The sequence below is a fragment of the Sinohyriopsis cumingii genome, chromosome 4, assembly GCF_028554795.1.
Source record: "Sinohyriopsis cumingii isolate HCF-2022 chromosome 4, ASM2855479v2, whole genome shotgun sequence".
NCBI classification, from domain to species: domain Eukaryota; kingdom Metazoa; phylum Mollusca; class Bivalvia; order Unionida; family Unionidae; genus Sinohyriopsis; species Sinohyriopsis cumingii.
In genome coordinates, this window is record NC_142964.1 from 56,861,057 (window position 1) to 56,887,737 (window position 26,681).

General features: G+C 35.3%; 1 protein-coding gene across 1 annotated transcript in view; it reads right to left on the reverse strand.

Annotated features, from left to right (window-relative positions):
- The window catches only part of LOC149801208 (complement C3-like), a 346,536-nt gene that overhangs the window by 319,281 nt on the left and 574 nt on the right, over positions 1–26,681 (reverse strand). The window contains exons 2-3 of the mRNA XM_089955247.1: positions 7,261–7,421; positions 2,518–2,739 (exon numbers count right to left, since the gene is read on the reverse strand). Of these exons, the coding sequence (XP_089811373.1) occupies positions 2,518–2,739; positions 7,261–7,421 (383 nt within the window). The remainder of the gene's footprint in view (positions 1–2,517; positions 2,740–7,260; positions 7,422–26,681) is intronic.

Consider the following 26,681-nt stretch of genomic DNA (forward strand, 5'->3'; position numbering starts at 1 on the left):
TTATTTGAATGATACATTCAAGATTCTTTATATTGGGGTATAGGTCACTTTTGTTGTTGATCAGTGATGGGAATTCACGTGTGTTTTGAAATTCTATTTGTTAAATTCATGTCTTAAGAGTTTTTCCTCGTTGAGTTAATTGTTGATAGTTCCATGTTAGGAACTTTATAATTTTCCTTATCTTTTGTTTATAATGGTGTCAGATTTGTTTATATTTAAATTGCTTTTAAAAATACACATCTTGTAAACGCAGTTGCTTTTGGTGTCTTCCCTAATCCAGTTCCAACCCGGCTTCATCCTGTGACAGTTACTAATGGTATGGAAAAATAGGAACAAGTCTGGAAATGGGTGAAAACAAAATAAGAGCATATATGGATTTGGCTGGCCAGGATTGGTTGATAATGAAAGATAGATTTTAGTAAAAATAATCTTTTAGAGCTGCTCCTAGTAGTACCTGAAAAATAGATTTTTTTAAAATGGACTTTCAGTTCTTATCACAGTCTTGAAATTGGAACACTCATTACCAAAATTAGCACCAGACTCTTAAGTGTGGAATTGAAATCAAGTTTTAAACACATGAATGTTAAGAAAATTCCGCGGCTTGTATCCATTTCTCTACAAAGATGCTGTCATCCAGGGTGCATCTTTACTGATAAATACAGATTTTATCATGAGCAATCTGAAATCTATAGTTATTTAATTTTTAATAAGCTTACTATGGGAACTGAATTAGTACCGTGAGTCCTCTGACACCTTGAATGACTACTCGATATAATTTGTTTATCCACTGTGGATGAAATAATGGCTAATCGGTCCAGGCATGTTCCGGATAATAAGATCTCAGTCACAGTACATTCTAAATTTATCATCTAACAAGGGCCGGTTTAATCTCAAGATTGGGGGTGGGTGGGATGGGCAAAATCCAAGTACACTGTCAGACTTATCATTAAATATGTGGAAAAAATAATGAAAATTAATAAATTACGCAGATGCATGATCTCCACGAAGCATGAGACTACATATCTAAAAATCACCTACAGGTATGTATTCAATTGCTGTTAAAATGTCACCAAATAAATAATTGGAAAGCTTCACGAAAATGGTCAAAAAAAGTCTTTTATTGTTCCATCCCTCCCAAAAGGCTAGAAGAATGGCGAGCGTACGTAAATATACCTTCCCCCCCTCTCAAAACTCCCGTACATTCAGCAATATGGACATGAATCTACCATAAAATATAACGCATATTTCTTTTGAAAACAGCGTCACTACATTGACGTGTTACTGTCCATGATGACCACAATATGTACTTAGTTTCACAGCAATCAAGTACAAATTGTAACAGAAGTTGAATTCACAAAATTGTATCATACACTGCTTCCAGCTGCAAGTCAAAATGGGCAATAGCTCCTTTAAAAGTCACAAGAAAGAAAGATTTTCAACACAATGACCATAATATGCACCAAGTTTCGCAATAATCCACTAAAAATTGCAAGACAAACTGCGGGACTAGTTGTGCTAATACGACTGTGTGATACGATGCATTAAGCGGATAGAAAGCAAGAGGCTGTCGAAGGGTCTGACACTACTGGCCGAGGTAAATCAATAACGACATGGAGAAGAGTAAAGGACCAAGAATAAAGCCTTGAAGAAATCCGCTTTCAACGTATTGAAAGAATCTAACGTAGGACACAGAAACACACTGTTGCTTCCTATTAGATAAGAATCAACACAAACGAGCGAATTATCACCGATTTTGTATGCCTTGAGCTTCTTCATCAATATTGCATGGCCTATTGAAACAAACGCCAATCAAGAATCTTAACTACATTGCCGCAATTATGTCTCCATCATCTATAGCTGCAAGACACTTATCATTCGTAATTTGTGAGGGCAGTCTATGAATGATTATCTCTGAAACCTGACTTTGAGTTAGGTAGAAAATTATATTTCTTTAAACATCAGCGAAGATGAACGGCATTGTGTTTTTCAAAAGTGTGATATAAGGATGGCAATATTGATTTGGGACGATACTTTTCTACGAATAATCTATCACCTTGTTTAACGATAAAAGGCCATTTTCAGAGTTGTAGAAGAGATTCATGTATCATAACTTATATGTATCACGACCGCAAGCCAAGAGGCACCAACCTGAGGTGAAATGCCTTTAATCATTTCGCTCAAATTGGATAAAATTTTCACGAGAGGCATTAACGAAGTTGCAAATAGTTACTTTATTTTTAATTCTATTTTTGACAACTTCTTTTGATGACGGATCCTCAAATGTTTTAGAAAACAAACTAACTGTATGTCAGAGTGCTCTCTGCCATTTTTATATACATTTGTATTGATACAACTTTTGAAATTATAAATATCACGCATGTGTTTAAAAGCAACAGACGCAGGGCCATAAGATAAGCTAAAACTCTAGTGGATGATAATGGTAGCCTTGGACACATTATTTACATACAGTGTGTCTCAGCAGTAATTAAGAAAAAGTCGAGACTAGTAACGGCAGACCTTTTGTCGGTCTGTCAAATCCAGGCGAGTAGATGGGTTTGTCCGTCTGGATGAAGAGATATCCAGTATTGTAACTGATCAACATTTTGATCGTGTCCTCTCCACTGGACCTTGCAAGTCGTGATTTGACCACCAAGTTAACAAATCTGGGCTTAACTGTATTTTTATCATCCAGTCCCAAGTCTTCTCTTGTGACCTGCATATTCACAAGTTGTGGGATTCCTGGAATTAAAAATAAAGATGGATTAAAGAGCTTTCCAATTCAAATGAAAATAACGATGCCAGTATAAGCATTTAAGCTTCAAAATCCGATTGCATTTATCCCTCGGTTCTTTTCACATCACGTGTGTTTTGTGGTACGAGATGTCTTAGTGTCTTCGTGCACCTGATGTCTTACCTGTGTGCATGGGTTGATGTATTCCACCTATCCGACTTGCAAAATCTATAGCACAAAATCTGAAACCTTGTTGACGTCGCCTGTGCCGCCATTGCTGCCAGACAGTTACAATCGATGTCACACCGTGTTTTTGTAAGTTAGTAAAACATATGCATATAGGTCATGTTGAATATAATGATTCATGTTGTCAAGACTAAATATATCCGTTAACTACCAGTCCAAAATCACTGAACAAATTTGCTGAGCAAGTTAATGCTTATGTCGCTTGCCCAGAACGTAAATAAAATACGAAGGAAACATTTGATTTGAATACTGACTCATGAAAATGTAGAGTTCAGGCAAACATAAATTTGTGTTGCAATTTGCAGAATATTAAGATGACAGTGAATGAGCAGAATCGACAACCTCAGTCCAAGACAGTGGCCTATGGGGTCAAAATGCGAAACCCGTCATATACCAAACAAAACGGAAAGTGCTATTAATCGAGTTTGCTTGATAATGCTAGGCAGAATTAATATTTAATACAAGTAATACTATCATACTGGTTAGAGAATTTTAAAAAAATGCAAACCTATGTGTTAGTATTATTTGTATTATATATATATATATATATATATATATATATATATATATATATATATATATATATATATATATATATATATATATATATATATCCCTGCTATGAATGCATATGAAAAGTTTTGTCCAAACATATTTTAAAATGCCATTCCAATTGAAATATTTGTACATTTAACCTTCGCCTCCCCCCCCCCTTCAAATAGAGGAGGGAGTCAAATATGACACCCTTTCTACAGATGGTTACACACACACACTGTCGCAATATGAGCAGTTAGTAACATTATCTCAGCATGCAGCGTATGATATGCATCCGTTGTAAACAATATAAGAATGCAAGGCCAGGTTTCACCTGCTTTTTAATTTCGATATTCTCCACCAAACATGTTGCAAAATATTTACTTCATTGTAAAAGCAAAGTTAGATTTGGACTGCAGTTTATGAAAATCATAACTGGATGTCTTTTCATTTTTTAAATTTGCTATCGTGTGCATATTTCTTGGTCCATTTATAAAAGTAAGAACTTTCCATGATTTGTATTTGATATCCAAACATATTTCTTCTCTCAAGCTGTACTAGGCTCCATACTAATGCTGATTTTGGAGGGTAGAGTGTGAGTATTTTTTCACATTGAAGAAGCAGCAGAAAGACACGGAAGGAAATGTCATCTAGGGTAAATTCATGTTGCTGAACAACGTTGTGAAAAAAGAAAATCCTACGACAGTCCATCTCTGAGCAATATTTTTAAAACGCGTCCAGAAAGTTAATTCTCCTTTGAACATTTGAACCCGGAGTTAGCTTCGACTCTCCGTGATGTAGCATTATTTTTCATGGACTTTTACGCTAGCAGAGTGTCTTCAAACAAGTTAGCCGTTACGTATTTTTCTTTGTTTTTCCTTTCTTTGGGTGGCCTTCATAAGAATTATTATTTACATTGTCTGCTCCAAATGGAGAACTTTGGAACGATGGCCTTTAGGATGTTTGCATCTTTTATTAACGGGTTTTGGATCCATACAGCCTTTTCGAATAGCGTTAGGATGAATACAACCTTTCTGGATGGCTTTAGGATACATATAATCTTTATGAGGAGCTTTAGGATCCATACAGCCTTTCCGAACAGCGTTAGGATCCATACAGCCTTTCCGAACAGCTTTAGAATACATACAAAATTGATGTTAATTGTTCGCACAAGGTAGTATTTTTGTTGTGGGGGGTCTATTATTATTATTATTATTACTAAGTCAAGATTCATTCAAAAGAAAGGGACCAGTGGGTCGTCATGTAAAATGAAAGGCATGTTTAGTGCTAGGACGCGCACGTCCTGCGTGAAAATACAGCGACGAGGAACAGCTTTCGGAGTGAAGGACGAGACAGTCTGAAGATAGGAGTACGTGAAAGAAAGAAAGAAGGACGAGGTAAGAGTAAAAGGACCAGGAAGTCCATGAAGGGGCAGAACCTAGTGTTTGGAACGTTGAACTAGGAGACGTTGATATACGGTCAAAGTGAATGAAGGCTAAAAAATCAAAAGTGGATATTGCGCTCTTTCACCTCTCGTTATGATGAAGTAGTAAATCCAAATTGTTCACAACTATTAAATTCTACTTACATAATCTAACTTGAATTTGAATTACCGTTTTAATTTGTCCTGATTAAATTTGTTATTTTCTTGTCAAAGGGAGCTCGTATTGTTCTGTTTCTCCCCAGTATTCTCGCTCAGTTCTTCTTCTTTCACTCCCGCCGGGCTATAATATGATAGAATGTTGAGACCAAAAATTTAAGTGATGGTACGAGGAAAGAATATATGGAAATACGAAAATCACCCAGTTGTACAAAGTAGGCCACATTATCACACTCTTATGATGTTTGAACTTCTATTACTGAGATGCTTCCAATCGAGTGAGGTGAAATGGGCTCCAGTATTACTGAGATGCTTCCAATCGAGTGAGGTGAAATGGGTTCCAGTATTACTGAGGCGCTTTCAAGCGAGTGAGGTGAAATGGGCTCCATTATTACTGAAATGCTTCCAAGCGAGTGAGGTGAAATGGGCTCCTGTATTACTGAGATGCTTCCAAGTGACTGAGGTGAAACATGCTCCAGTATGACTGAGGTGCTTCCAAGCGAGTGAGTTGAAATGGGCTCCAGTATGACTGAGATGCTTCCAAGCGAGTGAGGTGAAATGGGCTCCAGTATTACTGAGGTGTAAGAGACTCATAATTGAAAATACAAACTTCACTATATCGTGAAAATAATGTCAAAGCGATCTACCTTTCATAGGCTGAATTACGTTTGAGGAGATGCAACTGCACAGCAATATTTGTCAGTGTAAATGAAATAGGTTTCACGATATACCGGGCTTTTTTTCAGTTGGACTGCATGCATAAATATGACCCACTTGGGAAAGGGGTGAGTTCTTTGAACTGCTGTCTAGTAACCCCGAGCGGTAACATTGCTTAAGCAAGTATAAAAATAAATAAGTCTCCGAATAAAAGACGATACGAGTTTCTGGAACACAAGATTCTTTATAAAAGTTAACATTAACATAAATGTTGACAGTGAATATGTCATACAGTAATGATAACAGCAAATTTGCTAAGTCTCGTATTATTATTATTATTATTATTATTATGTTATTGTTGTTGTTGCTGATGCTCCTGTTGATCATGTTGTTTTGTTGTTTTCTTTCAACACTATAAATGTTTACCCACTATCAAGGAAGTATGTTCGAAAGAGCTAACGTGTATTCGTGTATTATGGGCATCACAAATAACGTTAAAAACAATCTCTAATAGTTGAAAGAGAGCTCAAGGGGTAGATTTAGTAACGTATTCGTGTGTGTATCTAGTCCTACATGTGATACTTGTCGATGATATTTATGTTGTGGGCGTCAAGGTCTTACAGCCTAACTAACGGCGCTGTGTAGCGTGTTTCGATGTCGACTAACATCGTTACGAAAGTCAAATTTTCAGGAATATTTCAAACAACTGACAACTAAAATAACGTCGCTTTTCTACAAAATAAAGTCATAATATTTTAGTCAGACTTTACTTACTCTGATGTATTTTCTCTAACAAATTAAAATTATCACAAAAGAAATGGACCTATTTTCAAGTTTCGTTGGCCTACATTTCAGTTGCCTGGAAAGCGAGGAAAGCCGGGAATGCCGAAATCGGGCTAAGTTGAAATATTATTCTTTAACGAAACGAATTAAAATATATTATGCTTATTTGAACTGTAAGCAACGGTTCATTTCGTTCAAGAAACTTATCCCCTACATGTACCTACTTGAACTTACTTCGGCATACCTCGACTACTGTAGCATTGCAACAAATTCAAATGTATGACAACGGAACGTGAAAATGCGTCCGTTTGCTAGTATCATATTTTCATTCCGCCAGGATAAAGACAGCACAGTAAGTATATTAATTACACATAAATTGGTGGAAGTGTCAATATAGGTTGCCAAGTGTATTTGATGTTCCTGAAACTTTGATTACTCATTTCGATGTCAACAACAACGGAACATGCTATACAAGGCCTTTATTTGGATAGTAAGACATAGCACCTAAACAAAATCAATATGTGCTATGTATTACATGTAGGACTAGTGTGTATCATGCACACGATAACAAATAGTGTATATTTGCAAATTGCATGATGCCCCGCAGATCCAGGTCAAAGTTGTTTCTTCTACTGACAATTATCACAAGCAGTGTTTTTAAGGCAGTCCTGCTACGACGTAACACAGTGAAGTATGATAATGTATTCACCTGGTCGAAGGGTAACCTGACGAACTGAGAATTCTTTGATCCTGTGACGAAGGAGAATCGTCACATCCAGTTGTCCATTTCCATGGTAGCTCACTGACAATGGTTCATCCACGCCAAATCTCAGATACTTTGGGGCCGCGAGAAGGTAATGTTCATTTGCGCTGAAAATGAAATAGGATTTGTTCTGAAAAAGTGAATTTAGCAATGTCTTTACATTGTAATAACAGATCAAAATTATAAACAACAAATCAGGCATGTTTAACTCCCTCCATGGCGTATTTTGGACAAGTGATTTTTAAGACCACACCCTATGATGTAAATAAGCGGATTAAACTTAGCCGCAGACCTTTGGTTGCACGTGCCTGCAATATATATATATATATATATATATATATATATATATATATATATATATATATATACATGCACACAATGTGTGTACGTTGTAATAACATGTCAACATTGTAGCAATATCTTGAGATTGTATCCATGCAAATCAGGTGTGTGTAACTCCATGGCGTATTTGTGTGTGTGTGTGTGTGTGTGTGTGTGTGTGTGTGTAAAGAATACAAATCATATGGCGAATAACAATCTTTTCAAGTGTGTCGGGGATTGATTAAGATAAATGCAATAACTGACAATAAAAAAGGCGAAACTAGTATCTGGCTGGCATGAGTGCTTTCGACTCTTTAATGAGTCCTTTTCAAAGGTAAATACAAAACATAGACAAGACAAACTAATAAAACAGAGAAAAAAAGACTATTTTTGCGAAACTTTGCGTGACTGTTTTTACAGGAATTCAACCTTTTAACTCTGTTATGTGTCATCTAGTTTATTTGAACTTGTTGCTGATACTGGAACATATTTGTATTGACGTACAAACTGATGAGCCATAACGACATCTGTTATTTTATATAAATTTATGTAAGTGCAAATTATATCCCGGATATTTAATTGTTATAGTAGTCATATGCTATTTAAGCAAATTCAGAGAATTATTTAAAAGAAAATTTGTCGGCTGTAAAAGATAATTGTATTTGTGCAAGAATATCTTTTTCTAGTCTTCTTGGTTTAAACCGCTTCGTTTCAGTGTTCTAAGGCGGCGTATCCAGTAAGATTCCTTTTCTTTTCTAGTTTGGGGACTCCAGTTGGGGTTGTGAGCAACTGCAATAAGTGTTATGTCACTGAGATGTGACCAGGAGAGGAGAAGTGTTCTGTACAGCTTCTTTTTCATCCATTCAGATCTATGAAGGTTGATCCTTTTGTGTAGCTTTTCAGTTTCTCCTACATACTGAAAGCTATAGATCTTACATGTGATGAGATAAATTACTTTCTCTGTTTCGCACGTTTTGTTTTGATCATGTATGTTTAGTTTTTCTCTAGTCACATTTTCTAGTACAGTGACTTGAGAAAAATTAAACATACATGGTATATATATATATATATATATATATATATATATATATATATATATAGGTCAACATTGTAAATAAATAGGTGAAAATGACAATGCTTTACATTATAAAAATGGGTCAACGTTTTATTATTATTATTACATGTGTTACACACGTAAGTGTTTTGATCAAAACTAACATTTAGTCTCTAATAAAAGTTTTCTGTGATTTGTTCTTTAACATGGGTCAATCAATTAGATCGTACTATAATCTGACACAGGTTCCGCAACGATCTAAGAGTATGGTGAGTGTATCAATAAAGAAAGGTTTTTTAATTTAATTACAAGTCATACGGCACACAACAACCTATCTAGTTATTAGCAACAAATTACAAAAGCACACAGATACACACACAAACAAACACACACGATACAATTAAGACATAAATGACGCAATTATAAAGAATTTCACATCTTATACTAAATGTTTTACATATATTTACGGTGGTTCACGGTGGCTGAGTTTTCTAAGAAACCCACCTTTTGAGATCACTGACATCTCATCTTCGTCCATGTGGGTTAGAATGTCGGGCTCGGCCTACGTGGGTATATGAGAAAGTCTGCCAGTAGCGTCCCGTGGGTCTCTGATTTTTCCCGGGGTTTTCCCGGGTTCTTCCTCCACCATATATACTGGCCGCTATGTATAGCCTATCATGTCTTGAAAATGGGGTTAAACCCATAACAACAACATCATTTTTACGAAATCATTTATAGACAATAATAACTGAAAAAGAACAGTGACGAACAAACGATAATACCATGTGTGAATAACGATTGGACCACATGTCAATACGTATATTATTTCAATATGGTACGTATTTCTTGATTCCCTATTTATGTAAAATTGTAATTAGATCCTGGAATCAAATATGTCTCCTTTTCTGCCCTAGCTTCTAGATTCCAGTAAAGATTGAGGGCAATTTCCGATACTGACGATATCGTTGAAAGTGTGACTAGTGAATAGAAAATTTTCATTCACCAGACTTATATCTTCAACCTTTTGGTCATTCATTCGGATCTGCGGAGACCGATCCTTCTACTAAATTATTCCATTTTGCCAACATACCTTATGCCACATATACGGCATTTGTCCAAACGTGCTTTATGCGCTGCATTTCTTCAGCATACTACGTGCCACATAACATTGCGTTTGTCCAACACACTGCGTGCCACATACAACTTCATTTGTCCAACATGTTGCATGCCATATTGCTACGACTCTGTGGTCATAAACTAAGAAATAGAAAGAAGCGAAACCAAACAAGTTTTGTCAAACTTAGCAAACAGTTTAGTGGTCAATGCTGCACATGAAAACTTGAGAGGAACTTAGAGTATTATCAAGTGAATCCAAACAAAACTTGGAAAAGTTCTTTGAAAGTAAAAAAATTAAATGTTCAGTATTAATTCCAAATTTGGAAATGTACTGGTACGCCAGGAGTCTGAATAATTCACAACAGTTAAAGAATAATATTATAGTCCAGAATAATGAACACTTTCTAGTTCCACTGAACAGTCCAAACAAATGTTTTCCTCTCGAATAATATCTCAGTATAACATAAAACACGTCTCAAACTTACAACAGGAATGCAAAAGTTGAGGATGACTCCAAAATAGGATTTAATCTGATTGCTCAATTTTCTCCTTAAATATACCATCAAATTACGATTATATTTCACAACATAACCTCGTAAGGATATTACTACTCAAGATATTTCGAAATCGTCTATTCATGTGATCTAGCCCAACAAATGGGAACTAACTTAATCCTTCTAGAACCGTCCAAACTCCACCAGCCAATGAGTAATTAACCGAAATTCGTCATCAAGTCTGATTATTAGGATTATCATTAGTAATTGTCAACGCATATGTAAGCATCTATTCATAGATCCTTTGTATTTTTAAGCTCTTAATATTTCTAATACAGACCCTAGTCACGTAGACAAAATCTAACAAATCTGTACAACGTACAACCATTAATAAAAATTACAAAAATTAGATGAAAAATGTGGTATGAGTTACAAAAAGTATAGATATACATGAAACATATACATTGTATTTCTCCAACATGCTGCATGTCATACACACATTTTTCTAACATACTGCATGCCATAGACACCGCATTTTTCTTTATGCCATATATTCTAGATGTGATGAGATAGGTCACATTTTCTGTTCTGCAAATTAAGGTACAACAAAGAATGCGTATCTTTCCATCTTAACTTTGTTTATTTCTGTCATGTGTAGGCAAGTATTTTAATTATGTCCCCTTCAGGGCTCAGATGTGCTGTTGGATATTTTGTTTGAAGGTGGCTTCAGTCTCGATGTGACAAAAATGTATCCAGACAAATTTCTGCTGGCACTGCGTTACACTGGTTTATGAATGAAGATAGTATGAGAGGTTCACACACTTCAATTCTGCCGGTAATTTGGAACGATTCACACCTATGGGATGTCTGGATGAAGTGTATACGTTGGGATGTCTGGATGAAGTGTATACGTTGGAATGTCTGGATGAAGTGTATTCGTTGAGATGTCTGGATGAAGTGTATACGTTGGGATGTCTGGATGAAGTGTATACGTTGGGATGTCTGGATGAAGTGTATACGTTGGGATGTCTGAATGAAGTGTATACGTTGGGATGTCTGGATGAAGTGTATACGTTGGGATGTCTGGATGAAGTGTATTCGTTGGGATGTCTGGATGAAGTGTATACGTTGAAGATTTTCTTTTTATTTCTATTTTAAGAGGTCAGCTTCAACTTATCCTTTCGTACTGCTTCCTTCATCAGATCTTTGCTTAGCCTCCCTTTGCACGGTGTTGAAATACTTATTTTGGCCTTTTATCAAAGGTTTCGACAGATCATATTGTACGGTGTTATTGTTCATTTTTTGCCAGTTTGTGTCTTTTCTAATCATATGTCTCTATAGGACTCATGGTACTAGTTTAGCTCCTAGAGCAAATATATGCAACCACCATGATATTACAAATTCAATAATTTTAAATTTCTGAGTGCTCACGATCACACACACACACACACACACACACTCACACACACACACATATATATATATATATATATATATATATATATATATATATATATATATATATATATAAGTATCAAATGAAACCAGATATGAGCCGCGGCATTTTCTAGACCTACAGGTGCTTGAAACATCTGCTTTCTAATCCGCACCAAAGAGTCAGGTGCTAATTTCAGTAATGCGTGTTCCAAACTCAAGACTGTTAAAGGACTGATATTCCATCAATAAGATAATATCTCTTTTTCCACTTACAACTAGGATAAGCTTTCAAAAGATCCCTTTTCCTACAAAATATTTTTCATTATCAACCAATCCTGGGCAGGCTAATCCATATATACTCTATTTTGTCTTCACCCCATTTCCAGACTGGTTCCCATTTTTCCACCCATTTCCAGACTGGTTCCCAATTATTCACCTATTTCCAGACTGGTTCCCATTTTTCCACCCATTTCCAGACTGGTTTCAATTTTTTTCACCCATTTCCAGAGGGGTTCCTATTTTCCCACCCATTTCCAGACTGGTTCCCATTTTCCCACCCATTTCCAGACTGGTTCCCATTTTTCCACCCATTTCAAGACTGGTTCCAATTTTTACCCATTTCCTGACTGGTTCCCATTTTTCCAACCATTTCCCGACTGGTTCCCATTTTACCATACAATTAGTACCGTTTGTCCAAAAGCGCCCAGGCCAGTAGATTTTGGAACAGTTACTATAAATTTGATGTGAGTAATTAGTGCCCATTTAAGTTTCGTTAAAGTTTATAAAGAAATATATTGGCAGGTATCGCTTCAATATCATGGCTTTTATTAGATTGAAGGATGCCTTTTATTTTGAAATTTTACTGACTTGTCTTAGAAACATAGTAATATTGAAACTTTTCTATTGTGCAACTTTATTCTTTGGCTAAGCTGGTTGGTGTCGGTGATGCTGTCACTATTCAGTAAACAAGTTTGTTCCAAACATGAAAAAAATCAACCTCCTTTTTTCACAGTATAATTGTTACGTGGTTGCTTTTCTCGCTGGTGCTCGTCCTAAATTGGCAAATATCTGTGGAAGTATTAATCTGCAATTTACTTGAGATATTTCTGTAGTAAAAGCGATGAAGGCAACGTCAGTTACGTCAACAAGGCACGCTATAAATTGCAATTTGTTTAGATAAACATAAATTGGTATATCTATATTGACTTACTGTCACAATACAACAACCTAAGTTTATAATTTTTGTCATGTCGCCTTAATCACGTCAACATAGTTCAATTGGTAACTCATTTGTTGATGTAAATGACGATGTGCGGTCGCGCATCCAGTAGAAATATATCGTCACCACAACCGCGGCTTAATTTACTGGTTAGTCAGTGACGTCATTCGCACATAAGTGACAATATTCCTATAACAGTTGGTTTTCAAAGTTAAATTATAAACCTCATTCGGAATATCTTTGGCATTTTACGTCAAGTTGAGAAATAAACCACTAATGCAATCGTCGCCAATGAGATTTATATGCTGAACTACTTTCCTTCCTGAGCAGCAATATAACAGCGGAAGGAGACAAAGTAACAATCGGATCAATCTCGGCCATAGGTTGCAGGGGACAGTTTCGTGCAAATTTCTTAACTGAAGGGTATGGTGTGACTTTCTGAGCTATTACTGTGCAATAATTAAAGGTATGGATATATTTGTGAATTTGGTCTTTGGTCTTTCTGGCTTGTGGTGTGTTAATGAGGCACGTGCTAATCATATGGTCATTGCACGGTATGTATCAAGTTGAAATACCAATAGTCGGCTAGAAACCAGAGCTAGCTACTTATAACTTTGCTGTTGTTGCTGCTGTTGATGTTGTAGGCTTAAACGCCATTTTTCAGCACACTATAGGCTAGACATGGCAACTAGGATAAATAATAGAGGAAGAACACGGGAAACACCGGAAAGAACCACCGACCCACGTGAAGCATATTTCAAGCTTTCGCAGATACCCACATTGGCCGAACCTGAGACTCGAACCCACACAGACAGAGGTGAGATGGCAATGATCCGTATCGGTGAGCGCTTTAGAACCCTAGGTGCCCCGCTACATGTAGTAGTAGACACGTTGTTCAAGGTAAGTAGCTCAAAAACTGACTGGATGACAACCATTTTGAATAGCATCAAACTATTAAGTACATAATGTATTTCAAAATTATCACACAGGGAGAAGATTTGTGATTGCACTGTGAGCAGCACGTGTTCTCAAAACTGCTTGAAAAATTTGGGGGTTGGGTGCATCAACCTTTTATTCTATGAATTTCCAGTGACTTGTCAGATCAAGTGAATTATATCTGTATATGTTCCTTTAATATACCTATCCAAACATTTGGACCTTTCTGACCTCACTCATGTATTTTATCTTTTTATAAATTTTTATATTAGACAGGTGTATGTAACATTAAATTTGGGCACAAAAACTGTCCCTCGCACCCGAACTATTGTAACATATGATGTGTACTCCAAAAAAGACGAATCACCAAACACATCAAAATGATGTGAATTTCTAAAACTTCCTCAGAGGTTTCGTCACCACCTGAATGAGATGGCCTATCGATGTTCCGATCGTAGTAAAGCTGTCTCCCTACTGGTTAGTCAGTAACGTCATAAGCATAACAGTTATGTAACTCCCATAACAGTTAGTTTGCAAATGTCACTCTGAAGCTGCAATGATTCGTTGGTAACTTCACATTGACTCGTAGGAAACAAAAGTACCGAGTCAGTACCTTCACTAACAATGGAGGAGAATAGTTATATGTAGCATGATGTAACATGACCTAAGAGCAGACAAGTCGGATGGCAAGCGACACTTAACTCGACACTTTTAAAATTGCTTAAAAACACCACCACCAACAACAAAAAAGCCAGTAAATGAAAGGGGAAAAAGGATGCTTTATGTGTGACAATTATTTTACCACAATTTCAAGGGGACTCCAAATAAAGCATTAAAGAAATATTATTTCATCAACCGTATTATATTTAATATTAAGCAATTTATAAAAGGTCGAGCATATTACACGGTTAATACATTCTGAGATTTGTTAACTTTGTTTGGCAGAGATGTGGGCACGAGTATTACAGTGATGTTGACTGAAAACATCAACGTGATATTGGGCAAGCCAACAATGGTCAAAATCAACATTATAACAACACGTACGTGCTTTACAGCAGTCAGTCAGCTTTAACGTTACATCAACAACAGTTTTTTTTTTACAACAGTCAACCGACAATATTTAACAGTGTGCAACAGAGGCCAGCTGCGATAAACGTGACTCTGGAAAAACACTGAACATGTTTTAACAAGAAACATTAATTGTTTTCCAAAATTACAATTTCATTCACTTTGCGTCTCACAATCCGCCAGTCCTTTTTACCTGTCTAGATCCGTACTAAACATCAGTTATGAATCTAAGAATAACACTTTAACTAAATGTAATATTTGTAGGTCTTAAAATAGAAAGAGGGAAAAACCAACAACGTGTGTATAATTGAAAATATAATTTATTTCCATAAATTACAAAAAGAAAAGGTACAAATAATATACAGTGTTGTGAATGAAATCTCCGTCTTAAATGTTGTATCAAGCTTAACGTATCTAATAATGCGAATGAGCACCAAATGTATTTTAGTAGGGGTATTTGATATGATTCAACTGTTTTCCAGTTTTCTAGTCTTGTACATGTCTATATTGGATAGAATCCACATTTCAAGAAATGTTCTGCTTCGGCAGTCTAAAACAATACAAGCAGAATCATTACAGTACACTCACCCCATGGTCTTATGGGCATTAATCATTTGGTTTAACAGGTCTAGCTTTATGGTCTATGTAAGTAAGAACAGGCATTTGTGTTTATGCAAATTAATTAAATGATTATTTACAGGACTTAAAATTAGTTTTAGATTTTGAAAATGCTGATGATATTGGAGACAAGATAGTAGATTAAGTTTCTCTAATTAGCAAGAGTATCTTATATATTATAGATTTTAAAGAAATATATATTTTCTACTTGAACTCTGACAATCTTTGCCAACCCTTCAACTTAAACTACATTTATTTAACATTTATATTTTGAGGGAGAGGTTGTAAGTGATTGCGAATCTGATCAGATATGTTGCAATCATTTACATGTTTTCAAATCAGCTTCTGGACAACTCATTAGTGATTATCAAATATTTAGTTTAATGTAGGAAACACAGATTCTGTGTACCAGAAACGATCAATCGAGTTATAGAGAAATGATATCATAATGTCTCATGTGAATTCTGCTAGGTTGAGTATAATGACGTACTGGCTGTAGTTTTGGGTTTTAATCTAAGTGCTCCATTTATTGCCCAGAATTCTGCTTTGTAGATGGAGCATCCGTCGGGGAGTCTGGCGCCGAATTCGAATTGGTGTTCCGGTATTACTACTGCAGCTGCTGTCCTGTTTAGTTCTTTTGATTTGGATCCATCTGTGTAGATTTTAAGAAATCCAGAGTAGGTTTCATCGAGGACTTTTTTATTGCTGTTAAGGTTTTTAGCGGGTTTTGCAATTTGGATCCGAAGTTCTTGGCATTCTGTTTTTTTTTTTTTTTTGGTGTTTTTTTTTTCTTCTTCAAGGATTAAGATCATTGATTTTGTGTTGTTCAGCTGAATCCCTGGTAGTTCAATTTCTTAACAAAGTGTATGTATTCTTTTACTTACTGGGGGTTTGGAACTAGTTTTTGATTGAACGGCGTGTTGCACTTTTTGATCGTTATTTTAGTTGGTTGGTGTCTTTGTGTATTGAGTTTCTGGTGGCATATCTGAATATTTCTTCTTCTCGTCTAAGGTGCAGTGGTAAATCTCCTGTTAGTATTTGTAGTTCCTCACGCGAGGTGTTAGGTTTAGTCCCCATGTATAGTCTGAGTACTTTATACTGTATGTTGTTTAATTTTTGGAGCAAAGCATTGTTTGCAGAGGCATACACTTAGCAACCGAAGTCCACTTTAGCCCCGATTAATGATTGTAGAGCATGAGCATTGTTTGTTGGTTATCTCCCAACGTTGTCTCCTTACTGATTTTTAAATCGTTGATGCCTTGTTGGCATTTTTTGGTTAGGGTACTTATGTGTGGCTTCCAGTTGAGAGTTTCGGTCAGGAGCATTCCCAAGAAGTATGTTTCTTTAACAAATTGGATTTCTGTGTTTTGTAGGTAAAGTTTGGGGTGTGTGGTAGGTCTCTTATTCGTTGGGGAGAAATGCATTCCTTCGGTTTTGGTATCTGATATTTGAAATCCCCAGTTGTCTACCCATTTGCCGCTGGCGTTCAGGCTTTGTTGTAATTGGCTGATGTTGTTTAGGTTGTAGGGGCTGCATGCTTTGCAAATTCCGCTATCATCTGCAAATTGGGATAGATCTACTGTTTTGTTGGTAATATTATTGCCGAGGTTATTGATCATGACATTGAATAGCGTGGGACTTATCACGCTTCCCTGGGGAGTTCCGTTGTCCAGAGTATAGGTCTCGGAGAGTGCGTCACCTACTCTGGTTTTGATTTGTCTCCCCGTTAGGAAGTTTGAAATCCATCGTTACATGTGTCCTGTTGTGTCATATTTTCTGAATTTGGAGATTAGGCCTTTAGTCCAGACCATATCAAATGCTTTATAGAGGTCTAGAAATATCGCAATTAGGTTCCTATTTCTTTTCCGTTTGGAATTTAAGGCAAGTTTGACGCTGGCTTTAAGCCTAATTAGCTGGTAAATGGTGGATCGTTTGGTTCTAAATCCACTTTGGTTTTCGGCGAGTGGGTGGTTTTGTTCCAGGTGGTGTCTTAGTCGGTTGTTGATCATTGTTTCCATGACTTTGCAGATGGTACTAGTTCAGGACTTAACCGGTCGCGAAATCACCAGATGCATAGGCGACCTTATTTCTTTTCATCTGAGTTCAGTGAGAGAGAGCTTTTGAATTTGAATTTGGTACGGTGATAAAAAACCATTAAACAAATATGTAACCTAGACATTTGTTAGTTTGCTCTATCAGCTAATTCTCCAATGTGGCTGCCGCCTACCGTACACAGCTACACTATGGGCACCAGTCACCGCCATAATTATATTACTCACCCCAATGTGGCTGCCGCCTACCCTACACATATACACTATGGGCAGCCGTCGCCGCCAAAATTGCCGCCAAAATTATATCACTCAAATGATGTAGTGTAAAATCAAATGATTTAACCCACCAAAAGAAGCGATAAATCCAGATTCCAGATGATATGGTGTCACATGAAATGATTTAACGAACAAAACCGAATGATGAATTTAGATTCCAAATGACGTGGTATTAAATGAAGTGATGTAATGTGAAATGAAATGATTTAACCCAACAAGTAGAATGATGAATTCAGGTTCCCAGCGCTGTTGCTTGATATGAAATGATGTAGGACGAAATTAAATGATTGAACCCCCAAAAAATAAAATAATGAATTCAGATTTCAAATGACGTGATATTTAATGAAATACATAATATGAAATGAAATGATTTAAAGAACAAAACAAAATGATGATATCTGTTTTCAAATGACGTGGTATTACATAAACTGTTGTAGTCTAAGATAAAATGATTTAACTCAACATATTAAATCATTAGTTTAAAAACGTGACGCTAAACTTCGATTTCATATCGGAACAGTCAGAATTGAAATTCTCCATAACAGTTGTTCGGCAAAGTAGGGTTCAGGCTAACACCAATATTGGCGCCTAGATATCAAAGACGGAAAAAAATATTTAACCCTGATTGGTTACGCTAAATAAGGGGCGTATTTTGAACACGAAATTCCGTGGGCTTTAAATATTGCCCCCATCGAAAAATCTAATTAGTCTGCATTTTTCCTGCAAGGGTGAGACTATAAGAGGCTTCGAGAGAAAATTTGGAAGAAATTCTCTCGTAAAACATTTATTAAAAGAGCCGGATGTCTGGAAAGTCAACGAACACAATTCTGGCGCTATAAGCAAACAAAGCTTGAAGCACGAGGTATTTGAGTCAATTTCATATAATTTGGTGATATCAATATTATGACTTGCGTTAATTTATTTGCTTGTATTTATTTGCTTAAATTCGTAGATCAATTTTCTTGATATGAGTATAACTGTGGTTGTGTTCACCTGAATTCGTACAATAATCTTCTTTATATACGTTTGACGAATTTGTTGAAGCTGTCGTCTTGTTTGCATAGGGATTGGGTATTCTAAGATTTCATGAATTACTTTAGTTGGTATGAGTTACGAGAATCCGTTTGTATTCACCAATCTTAGATGATTTTACGTATGATAAAGATTTGAATGTGTGTATTCGCTGAAAATAGCATAGTTCATGCATATAATGAATATCAATCAGTCATTGGTGTAATTGACACGAGAATGGAACTGTTATGTCCCGTGTGCTGTTAATGTGAGTCAGAATCGAATAGCCATTAGAAAGTATATTAATCTTAAAAAACTACGTTTTTTATGGTCTGCCATCTTTAGCTGACCAGACAGCCTCAGTGTCTGAATTCCGATAGAACTACATGTGACCATAACGAGAGGGGAATAATGATCGATTCATAGTAGAATAACCGACAGAAAATTTTGGTTGCTTCTCTGTTTATTTTAAAGGAGGAATAGCTCCACTGACGTATACAGTGACGTATCCACTGACGTATTCTACTGATACAAGTATCTACGTATCTACATGTTTACGTATCCACCTACCGATTATGTATGGAGGTTGGAGGAGAAAAACAAAAGAGCGGAAGGACTGAGAAGAACAACTACCGTGACGTTGGAGTGAACCGGAATGCACAGGTTATGAAGTTGTACAAGGTAATGACTTCGTTTGTTTACTCGATTCTACGATGAACCAATTCTATCATTTAAACAGATGGCTGTTTATATAAATTTATTTGTGCTTGAAATTCGGTGAATGATTTATTTAAAAAAGAAGTGCATCTTCCTAAAATAATGTGTTATCAAAAGTGTTTATGCAATTGATTAAATTGCTGTTTTCATATACCGGGGCTCGTGTCATTCTATTATATATATCTGCTCAGATATCTCTATCTTTTCCACCTTTAAACTCCACATTTTATATTAATTTTTACTCGATCCCGGCAATAAAACTGATGGCGATCATCTCCTAGATAATCAGATCTGAATAAAGCGGACATCTTTAAGTTGGCACAATCCGTCAATTAACCCACCCCCCGCAAGGCGGGCTAGAGATGAAATCTGTTTCTAGATGACGTGGTATTAAATAAAATGATGTGATCTAAAAATGAAATGATTTAATCCAACAAATGAAATAATGAATTTGGATTTCAAAATGATTTGGTATTAAATAAAATGGTCAGAATAACCGAATGGAATAATGCATTCAGATTCCAAATGACGTGGTATAAAACGAAATGTGGTGAAAGTAAATGGTCTGATCGGGAACGGCACTACATTGTAAGGTCAAACTCCGTATCATCTAGCGTAAATCTAAACATGGGGGGGGGGGGGGATCGCTGTTATCCACGATTAATGGTGTCAGCACGCCTAGATTTACAATCTAGATAAGCATGTTCAACATTCGTTTGAGACTTTTGCATACGAAACTTGGACAGCCAAGGTGTTTCCGTGCCGATAATATAAATAAGACTTATACTTTCCAAAAGCATCAAGTGTTTTTGATCCACATTAATTGAATGTGCGTGTGTTCTTTAACATTTCTCCGCATTTCACTACGCGAGCTTACAATTAAAGATTCAAGAAACGTAGATCAATCAATTAAGGAGATTACATTTTTTAAAATCTTATTTCATCAATAATAGTTACCGCGTTTGATAACCTGACGTAGCATCCACACTAAACTAGCAAGTTGTTTCTCGCTTACATTACTGGATTACGTACATGTGCATTATTTGTCGAAGTAATATATATATATAACTTCCTTTGTCGCCACCGAATAACAGTGTTTAGCGACATATTTATGTGGGGATTCTTTCTTTTCTTCTCTGTTTCAAAGAAATAATTACGATAATAATCAGTTGCATCTTTGGAGTGTTTAGTGACGAAATCGAACACAGATATGCTTGAATAAACCCAAATTTAACAATGAATTGTGAAAGTACAAAGGAAAGGCGTCATTAATAGATTTCATCAGGGTTTATATAAAAGACCCATAAAACCAGCATAGCGAGTTCTAAGTGAAAAGAAAACGTTAACCATTGGGATAAAGACAGTTACTCTCTCTCTCTCTCTCTCTCTCTCTCTCTCTCACACACACACACACACACACACACACACACACACACATCGACATAGAACGATATATTATTATTATTTATATGGTAGCGTCTAACTTTTCAGTACTGGCCCAGTTTAAATCAACTAATAACAGGCCTGTCTCCAAAAATCTAATCCTGTCAGTTTCATATGCCTCCACAAATCAAGAAAACAGTGTATATATTGCTCTATTTCTCATATGTTGGTCATTTATTGGTAAAAGTACATAAAGGGAAAAGTGCACTAGGCATTATATTGTCCTTGAGTTTATTTTAAAAGTGTATGATCAGTAAACGGTAATAATACTATTAGGCTAAATTATATTAGAAGTAACACTGATAGAGACTATTATCATTAGAATAGACATTTTGGGAAGTGAACATTAACATGGAAGTTTATTAAAGCATTTGTATCACAAATACGATCAAAATTGACATGAGCATTTGTGCAACAAGTTGAAGCAATTAGAATAATAATCTTATTATTATTTTTGCAATTTATCTTTCTGTCCATATCGCATCTTTTTAATCAGCCATAACTGTAGTCTTTTATCTCCGAATAAATCAAACCTAATACCAAAATAAAAACTTTGTATTTTTTATGAATGTCTAGTTTAACTGAAACAGGTAGTTAAATAATTTCATTCTTCAACAGTTATATATATATGTGAAGATAGAACGTTCATAGTCATATCGGATTTGTTTAATTCATGACAAGAAAAAATTATGAAGACAAAAATAGTTAGCAAAATTACAGAAACATGATGCTGGGGTGATACAGACAAGCATGATCGTTGCTATTTTTCGTCATAAAACATTCCACGGGAGGCAACTGTTTATTATTCACGTATCCATTTCTTTCGAAATCTATGACTAAGCACCGCCATCCACAACCGCAATTGTTAATATGTTTGTAATGGAGTGTGGGATGTTTCAAATGCACATAATTCCGACGATTCATTTCTATTTATATTTGCATAAAACACATTTTAAAAAATCAACGTGATATTTCAATTTAGTTTGTGAAAATGAAAGGGAATTATGTGAAAAGAGTTGAGATTGCTGCAGCGTTTGGATAAATTTGATAGTTATTTAGAATCACATTACATACTTAAGGAATCTGCCAATTTTATTGTATAATGTCTGACACTTTGTACATATTTGTGTGTCCCCGTTCTGATGGTAAAAATTCTGATACATTGTTTCTTGGAACCACATATACATTGCAAAAGACGTGTATATTAGGTATTGTAAAGCAGATATTTATTGCCAAAACATTGTTAAAATAAATATGTCCCTGTTTTTATGGTAAAAATCATGTATCCCTGTTTTGTAGGTTTTAAAAGAATGTGTCTGTATGCAATTAATTTAATTTGAGTGTGACTTGGATTTTATTAAATAAGAAATTTACTATTTATGTTAATTTAGACAACTCTTTAAATTTACATATCATAAAAGGAAACCAATATCAAGTGTTTTTTAAAATATTTTATATTATTTTCAGTTGTTAGTTAGTCTGCAATAGATGAAAAAATATCTTTGGTATACCATTAGAACAGCTGTAAAAATGATGGCATAGAAAACGGGTGTATTTCATTAGTTTATGTGTCTACTGTGTCAGAGTTTCTAAAATTGTCATGTATTCTTTTGGTTTTAAAATGCACATCCTTTGAAATTACAAAAAATATAGGTACACCATTCAGTTGAGACCAACAAATTAGAAACTGGTAGGGATACCAACAATTTTAAAGACTGTTCATAAAGCCATTTAAAATAATCATTTGTGTCTGGAAAATACACGAATTAAGAAGGCCTTTTTTAGTAGCTTTATATGCATACAAACAATCATTATTAAGTCATTGACGTCTGCATCAATAGTGTTTGATCACTAAGTGGACTGATAACAAGAGGTATACAGCATTTACTACCAGTGGACTGATAACAAGAGGTATACAGCATTTACTACCAGTGGACTGATAACAAGAGGTATACAGCATTTACTAATAGTGGACTGATACCAAGAGGTATACAGCATTTACTACCAGTGGACTGATACAGCATTTACTACCAGTAGACTGATAACAAGAGGTATACAGCATTTACTACCAGTGGACTGATAACAAGAGGTATACAGCATTTACTACCAGTGGACTGATAACAAGAGGTATACAGCATTTACTACCAGTGGACTGATAACAAGAGGTATACAGCATTTACTAATAGTGGACTGATACCAAGAGGTATACAGCATTTACTACCAGTGGACTGATACCAAGAGGTATACAGCATTTACTACCAGTGGACTGATACCAAGAGGTATACAGCATTTACTACCAGTAGACTGATACCAAGAGGTATACAGCATTTACTACCAGTGGACTGATAACAAGAGGTATACAGCATTTACTACCAGTAGACTGATAACAAGAGGTATACAGCATTTACTACCAGTGGACTGATAACAAGAGGTATACAGCATTTACTACCAGTAGACTGATAACAAGAGGTATACAGCATTTACTACCAGTAGACTGATAACAAGAGGTATACAGCATTTACTACCAGTAGACTGATAACAAGAGGTATACAGCATTTACTACCAGTGGACTGATAACAAGAGGTATACAGCATTTACTACCAGTAGACTGATAACAAGAGGTATACAGCATTTACTACCAGTGGACTGATAACAAGAGGTATACAGCATTTACTACCAGTAGACTGATAACAAGAGGTATACAGCATTTACTACCAGCCAGTTGGAATTCATCAGGATCACAGAGTCGTATTGACAGCAAAGGGCCACTCAGCCTGGGTGTCATATTACCATGGATAGAAACTATTCACATTCTTGGGGCCTGGTATAATATAGAACTCGACGTTATGCCCATGTACGTACGTCCAGTGATGTAAGATATATACAAAAAGTGTCGAGAAACTTGTTAGTTTATTGTCTGTGCTAGGTCAGGTCATCAAATATGGCAATTACTATTGATAAAAAAGATCAAGATTTTAATCTGTTTAATTGATTGATCTAGGTTTTTGTATGAAATCAAATGATTTAACCAGGCAAATGAAATGATAAATCAAGATTCCACATAATGTGGTGTCACATGAAATGATTTAACGAACAACACCGAATGATGAATTTATATTCTAAATGACGTGGTATTAAATGAAATGATGTTGTGTGAAATGAAATGATTTAACCAAACAAACGGAATGATGAATTCTGATTCCAAATGATGTTGTGTGATATGAAATGATGTACCATGAAATGAAATGATTGAACCCCAAAAATGAAACAATGAATTCAGGTTCCAAATGATCTGGCTTTAATTGAAATGATCTGGTATTAAATAAAATGATTTAAAGAACAAAACGGAATGATGATATCTGCTTCCAAATGACGTGCTATTAAATGAAATGATGTAGTCTAACATGAAATAATTTAACACAACAAATGAAATCATGAATTTATATTCCAAATGATCTAGAATTAAATAGAATAATAATAATTTAAACAATTGGATTCTGAATCCAAATGACGTATTATTAAATGAAACCCAACAGATGAAATGATGAATTCAGGTTCCAAATAATGTGGTATTAAATAAAATGATTTAAAAAAAAACGGATTGATAGAATCTGCTTCCAAATGACGTAGTATTAAATGAAATTATGTTGTCTAAAATGTGGATAGTCACTTTATGGAATCTAAATTCATCATTCGGTGTTGTTCGTTAATCATTGCATGTGACACCACATCATTTGGAATCTGGATTTATCATTTAATTTGCTGGGTTAAATCATTTGATTTCATACTACATCATTTGATTAATGTAATTTTGGCAGCGACGGCTGCCCATATTTTTGGAAACCTTTCAAGCTCACGCAGTACAAGGTGGAGAAATGTTAAAGAACACACGCACATTCGTTAATGAGGATCAAATCACTTGATGCTGATTGGACAACATAGTTCTTGTTTATATCATCGGAACGGAAACACCTTGGCTGTCCAAGTTTGTTCTTCAAAAATCTCAACCGAATGATTAACATACTTCTCAGGATTATAAATTTGGGCTTGCTGATACCATACATCATGGATAACAGCCTCCCCCCCACCCCGTGTATGTTTGGATTTACGCTAGACGATTTGCAGTTTGACTTTACAGTGTAGTGTTCTTCCCAGTCAGACCGTTCACTTTCTATACATTTCATTTAATGCCAGGTCGTTTGGAATCTGGATGCATTATTCCATTCGGTTCTTCAGACCATTTTATTCAATAACAAATCATTTGGAATCTAAATTCAGCATTTCACGTTTTGGATTAAATCATTTCATTTTAGACTGCATCATTTTATATAATGCCACGTCATTTGAAAACAGATTCCATCATTCCATTTTCTTCTTTAAATCCTTTTATTTAATATCACGTCATTTTGAATCGGAATTCATCATTTCATTCATTGGTTTAAATCATTTAATTTCATGTTATGTGAATTCAAATTAATAAAACTTCAGACATAATACCCCCACATTCCCCATTTTTTCATATAATTTTACGCAGTGTCACGTAATATATTAAAAACTTAACAAATGAATTGTTACTCTATAAATATAACATATTAATCAAACTAAACGATGCAGTAAAGACTTGACACCGTAAATAAATTTAATATATAGCTATTGACTTTACAAACATTACGAATCGCATATATCAAAATATATTTTTAAATTAGTTTAAGAATATTATTTCATAATATTAACACTTCATACAGTTTAGAGACAATGAGCAACATTCATCAAATATCATTCATGCAATATTGTACTACATGAAACATTTTCCTTCATTCCTATTTTTGTTAAATACCAGCATATATGTGAGAATGTCAAAATCCGAAGACAGTTCGAAGGACTCGGGAAAAGTGACGTTCAGGCAGGTATACAAAGATGTCATATATTTTCAATGTTCTAAGGCGGCGTATCCAGTAAGATTCCTTTTCTTGGATGACAAAGAAGCTGTACAGAAGCCCAGGAGCAGAACACTTCTCCTCCCATGGCCACACTTTCAGTGATATAACACTTATTGCAATTGCTCACAACCCAACATGGAGTTCCAAAACCAGGAAAAGAAAGGAATCCTACTGGATACGCCGCCTTAGAACATTGAAACCATGTGGTTTAAAACAAGAAGACTAGAACAAGACAGACATTCACAAATAAAATCACCTTTCTGCTGCCGGCATGCTCTCTTTTCAATAATTCTCTAAATTTGCTTATTAGTCACCCAATCCGGGATATAATTTGTGCTTACATAAATTTACAAAAAATAATAGATGACGCTATGACTCATCGATTTCCAGGTCAATATAAATTATATTTCAGCATCAGCAGCAAGTCATAGTCATGTAAAATTTGACAAAGACAACGGATTGTCTGTTTTATTTGTTTGTTTTGTCTATTTTTTTGTTTGTTGTGTATTTGCCTTAAAAAAGACCCATAAAGAGTCGAAAGCGCTTAGGCTAGCTAGATACTAGTTTTGCACTGTTCGTAGTCAGTTTACTACATTATATATATATATATATATATATATATATATATATATATATATATATATATATATATATAATGACAAGTAA